The 5,043-nt window shown below is 41.6% G+C and overlaps 1 protein-coding gene across 1 annotated transcript; it reads right to left on the bottom strand.

The window, feature by feature from the left end:
* Positions 1-681: 681 nt before the first annotated feature.
* Positions 682-3,939, bottom strand: LOC123113451 (RNA-binding protein 1). Its single transcript, XM_044534678.1, has 3 exons — positions 3,561-3,939; positions 2,266-3,059; positions 682-972 (listed from the first exon to the last, which is right to left on the bottom strand). The coding sequence occupies exons 1-3, from the start codon at positions 3,792-3,794 to the stop codon at positions 945-947; spliced, it is 1,056 nt and encodes a 351-aa protein (XP_044390613.1). The 5' UTR covers positions 3,795-3,939; the 3' UTR covers positions 682-944.
* Between the last annotated feature and the right edge of the window lie 1,104 nt (positions 3,940-5,043).

Here is a 5,043-nt window from a genome sequence, read left to right as displayed (position 1 = left end):
GAGTGCTTGCGCGATTGGTAATTAGAGGACTTCTAGGTGCTGAAATTGAGCAGTACCTGAATTTCGAGTTACCGTTCAGGAATGTGAGAATTTTTTCTGCTGTAAAAATGCAAGGGCGAGGAGGAAGACGAGGCAGCCAATGCTGAGGTGTTGGAAACGCTGAACATGAGGAGAGGAAGATAGGGGATCGGGCTGGATGGGCAGCGCGATTGAATTGAGTCGGTGGCTTGAGATGAACAAGTTACAACATCCTCTTCTTTTTGCCAATGAAAGTTGTCAAACCCTGAACGATAAGTAGGTATATGAATAGCAGATCTAACTACAGATTTCCCATTTAGACCCAGCTCTTTGGCTTCTCCCATAAGCCATTCCCTACCTAGCTTCTCTCATAAGAAGTTCCCTTAATTGCTTGGGGCTTCTAAGCTAGTTATCTCTAACTAGTTCAGAAACCGATTTTTTTTAGTAAAAGGAAGCTAGAGGTGGGGCAACTTCGTGAGCAGCCGCCAAAAGAACTGGACCTTACATCCACTCCCAGAGTCCTAGTATACTGAAACATTACTCTCCCAATCCGACCTGAACTGATATCACTCAGATATTGTCTACGCATCTGACTAAAAGGTCAGATGTCACCACTCAGCGCAAGAAGCTCATAAACAACTAGCTAAAGAAACCGTAACAAAATAACCATACATGAAACTTCAGCAGATAACCACGCACAGGTAACATGTGTAACCCAGACCAATTTCAGAACAGGTTCGTCACCAAAAAAAATGGAACAGCAGTAACATAGAGTTTAAACATGGTGCGGGAGGGTCTATTGCCGGTTGCAATGTACACAAGGTCCAAAGTAACGCAGGATTTCCACACATGTATTGTCACCAAAGAATTTCATCTCAAGTTCTTCACAGTTGCCGAGTTCCCAGATAACAAGTTGCTGTCCATCGTTACAATGTTGTAACAGTAGCCTGGTCACTGCACATGTAAATTAGATAAATACTATTATTACCACCAGAAAGCTGATAGGATATGTATAAGTATTAAACATTACTATTTGAGTGAAACACGACAAACTGGATACAAATAAGGAAAGCAGATCCTGGGGACAAGTACTTGGAATTTCAAAATACTAGATAGCATTGATTAAGCAAACGTATTTTTGCATAGAAGACAGAAAATAATCAAAGCAACAAAGACTATTGACAACAGACAAGTGTGCCCCGCTTTTCTCATAATTCAGATTCATGGTCACAGGAAAATTGATTGACAAAATAATAATCAGATTCATTGCTATGGCATCCATCCTTATAGGACCCAACCATCACCAGCCAAAATTTAAATCTACAATTGATAGTATTCATGAATGATATCTTGCTAGACAGTGTGCACGTATAAGGCACATAGCTGCAAAGTATAGCAGTTTTCAATAAACGGCAACACGGTGTCATTATCAGTATATTAGTTCACCAAAGGATGCCTACAATTATGAGTAGCTATTATCATTCCTTAGCATGGATTTCTGTTATTGAATTAGCAAATATTTATCTCAGCATCAGTATAAATACAAACTTATAAACAAATGGCAATCTGGGCTTTTATTTCTAAACAAATGGCTCGGCTAATATTATCGAATACTTGTTGATGTTTTTTAGTGTGTTGTGCCATGAGCTCCGCTCCTGGAAATTGTGATGCAGCCAGGTCTCTCTCAATCAAACAAAATCAAGACTATTAATTACACAGGATCACTATACAAATTGACTGTTGGATCAAGCAGTTAAAAAGATAAGAGAAGACCAAATGATGCATAACAAGTATGTTACCAAGTTGTTAATATTATTGATTAACCAGTGAGAAAAGATTTGGGTAAGAGATAATGGTTATCACATCTATAGAAGTTCAGATTAGTACGATATAAAAAACATTCATTCCATTCGGATATACCTTGTATAGGTTAGAAAATGAATACGGGAAATAATAACTTGATATAAATAGGTCAAGCCTTCAGCAAGTGTTTCATCAATGTTTAATGGTTACTTCGTTTGCACTTACTACTAAAATCTAAAACTCTTTTGGGCATACCTTATAATTTACTAAATTTCTTTTGTGCATAATTTACTACTAAAAAATACTTGGCTATAGGTGCAAGAATTAAAATAACAGATAATGTAACAGAAACTGACAGATTGATTATTTAATATCAAAACATGTCAATTACAGTAATTCAAAGACTCGTCCGGAACAATATGAAACAAAAGTTCAGATTCTTACTCCATGCCCAAAGTTTCTTGCCTGGTAGCTGGTAGGTCCACTTGTTGCTCTGTTATGTCTTCAATCAATTTGTTATCACTTTTAGCTTCCCCAAGTTGAGCACCAAAACGATTTGTATTCACATGATCATAACCATATCCAATTTGTGTTCCGTAGCCTGTATTGAGTGAACCTTGCCTTGTCAAGGGGACTCCTCCATTCATCATGTAGACATACTCTGGTAAGCACATGTATTGTGGCATAGGCATCACATAATGATTATTAACAATATGCTGCATGTGAGGTGGGTATGCTCCAGCAAAGCCAATGGGAGGATTGTTGCCATTCCATATCATAGGATTATATTGTAGCCTATCCTGGTAGTAGCTATGACCCTTGGGAATAGCTCTCTTAGTTTCAACCTTTGTACCGTTCAAGTCATGGAATTTACTCTCCAAGACATTTACCATAGCCTCCTCTGAATCAAATGTAATGAAACCAAAGCCTCTTGATCTCTGACTAGCCCCCTCACGTATCACAACAACATCTGTTATTCTACCAAACTTCTCAAAATAGCTCTGGAGGTGCTCCTTGGTAACATTACCTCGTAGCCCACCAACAAAGACCTTGTTTGGATCACAAGTTCTATGACCATTACCAGCATATGAGTTGTTACTAGAAGACTGAGTGTACCACTGGTTGTGAACTGGGCTCTGAATTGGGCTCTGAATTGGGCTCTGATTTAAAGCGTATTGGTAGAATGATTGCTCATTTTGGTATCGCATTGGCCTGGTCCGAGCTCGTTTAACATCCACCTACCCAAATAGGCAATCAAACACATAGTTCAGATATCTGAGGTAGAAACAAAACAAAACAAAAAACAGACCAGACTAGAAGAAAAAAATCAGTGGAACCTTTTGTAGAAAATACAATAAAAACATCTCAGAAGATCTGAAGAAGCTAACATTAAACTAAATAAATATACGACAAGAAACGTATTTCTTTGTACAGTACAAGCATCTAGCAATATTTCTACCTTAAGACAGTACATGGAAGTTGCAAAATTCTCTAAGAACATCTGAATCTGTGATGTATCTTACTCCAGTGTAAGGAATTCAAGCAGCTCAGTTGTAGATTATCGACACAATCAATAATCTTTAATAGAAAATTAAAAAAGACAGCAACGCCTTTATTTCACAATTAAACCTGATGGTAAGCAGGCCACATTCAATCGCAAAGCCCTAAGACACGCCTACAGCAATCGCTACCACAGATTTAATCGGGGGGTTTGCAAACAAGAAGAGAGAGTGCCTCACCGTGCGGTCGCCGAAGACATGGTTGTCCTTCTCCTTCTCCTGAAGCGCGGCGCGCGGGCCCTCGTCGTCGGCAAACTCGACGAACGCGAAGCCGCGGCACTGGCCCGTCTCCCAGTCGCGGACGACACGGACGCGCAGCACCTCGCCGTAGCGGCTGAAGTGCTCCTGGAGTTCTTCCTGCTGCGCCGACGGCGGGAGGCCGCCGACGTAGAGCTTCCGCGTCTCCAGCGCCATCGGCCGGCGAGGAGGACGGCAATGGGATAGGAGGCGGCGAGTCTGTTTCCGGGGCGGAGAGAAAAGCGGCGGAGGCGAGGCGCGCGTGGGCGACGCGGAAGGCTAGGGTTGTTTGTTTGGGTCCGGGGTGGGGTTCGGTTGGGCTCGCCGGGGTTTAAGAAGTTGCGGAGGGGACTGGACGGCCCAGATTGGAAGCGGAGTAGTTTGTTTCTTGTTGCGTGCGGACTTGCGATGGGAAGGCGGACTGGACGAGGTTTCGTCTCCGGCTCGGCCTCCAACTGCAAACTGCAGCGACCGCGCGTGGACTCTAGTATGTTTTTTCTTGCAGGACTCTCTACTATGTTGGCTTCCACTGAATTTGACGACTCTGTTTGGCTGACAAATGGGACCCGCAATGTATCCGATAGAAGGGGCATCATGTTTTTTTTTCAGAAAAACTTGGTATAACGCAAGCGCTTGAACACAAACATACAATCATCGTCGGGGATGCACAAGAACATTTCTTTTCATAAAAGACTTCCGAGAGACTAAATCAGCAAATCTCGACCTTAACAAAGTCGCCACCCATAGTTGACGGTAATGTCATCTCTTAATGAACCCCGGTGCGTTGATTTTACCATTTGGAACTTATAACCATCTAAGTTATGTGTAGTTCGCTGCAACATAAGTTAGATACGAGCTAATATTAACCCAAATAACTTTGTACTACCCCCTTTGGTCGAGTTTAAAGGGTCGGCCTGCCGATTCTACTTTACTAAGGCACGTCAGGAGTAATGTTAATCCTTCGAACTCCCCTAAGCCTCTCACACGCGCATGCATGACTAATAAAGAGGTAGAGCACTTGACCACGTGACATATGTGGTAAGCAATTCAAACTAATCCAAAAGAGGTAGAGCACTTGGACTGTGCATGCGTGTGTTGGTGGGTGGAGGGGGAGGGGACAACTAATTAATAGTGTCGCAATTAATCCTAACTTAGAAGTTTAGATGTCTATCTGGCACTTCAAAAACGACCGGTAATACACTTGTTGAGAATTAATTGATTAAGTTCATACATGCCTTATATAATTAAGCATGCATTTGGCATTTGGTGCATTCTCTATTTAGGTATTATAGATACCATTTCCCTACCCATTCCCTTCTTTTATTGTTTGACCCGCCTTTACCTATTTTTATGGCTATTTTCTTACATTAAATTATGAAATAGGAACAGCACGTCATAGTTTATTTTTTGTTGGCGAACCCATCGC

The sequence above is a fragment of the Triticum aestivum genome, chromosome 5B (genome assembly GCF_018294505.1).
Source record: "Triticum aestivum cultivar Chinese Spring chromosome 5B, IWGSC CS RefSeq v2.1, whole genome shotgun sequence".
NCBI classification, from domain to species: Eukaryota; Viridiplantae; Streptophyta; class Magnoliopsida; order Poales; family Poaceae; genus Triticum; species Triticum aestivum.
The sequence above is the reverse complement of the archived record's forward strand: the minus strand, read 5'-3'. Positions and strand labels throughout refer to the sequence as shown.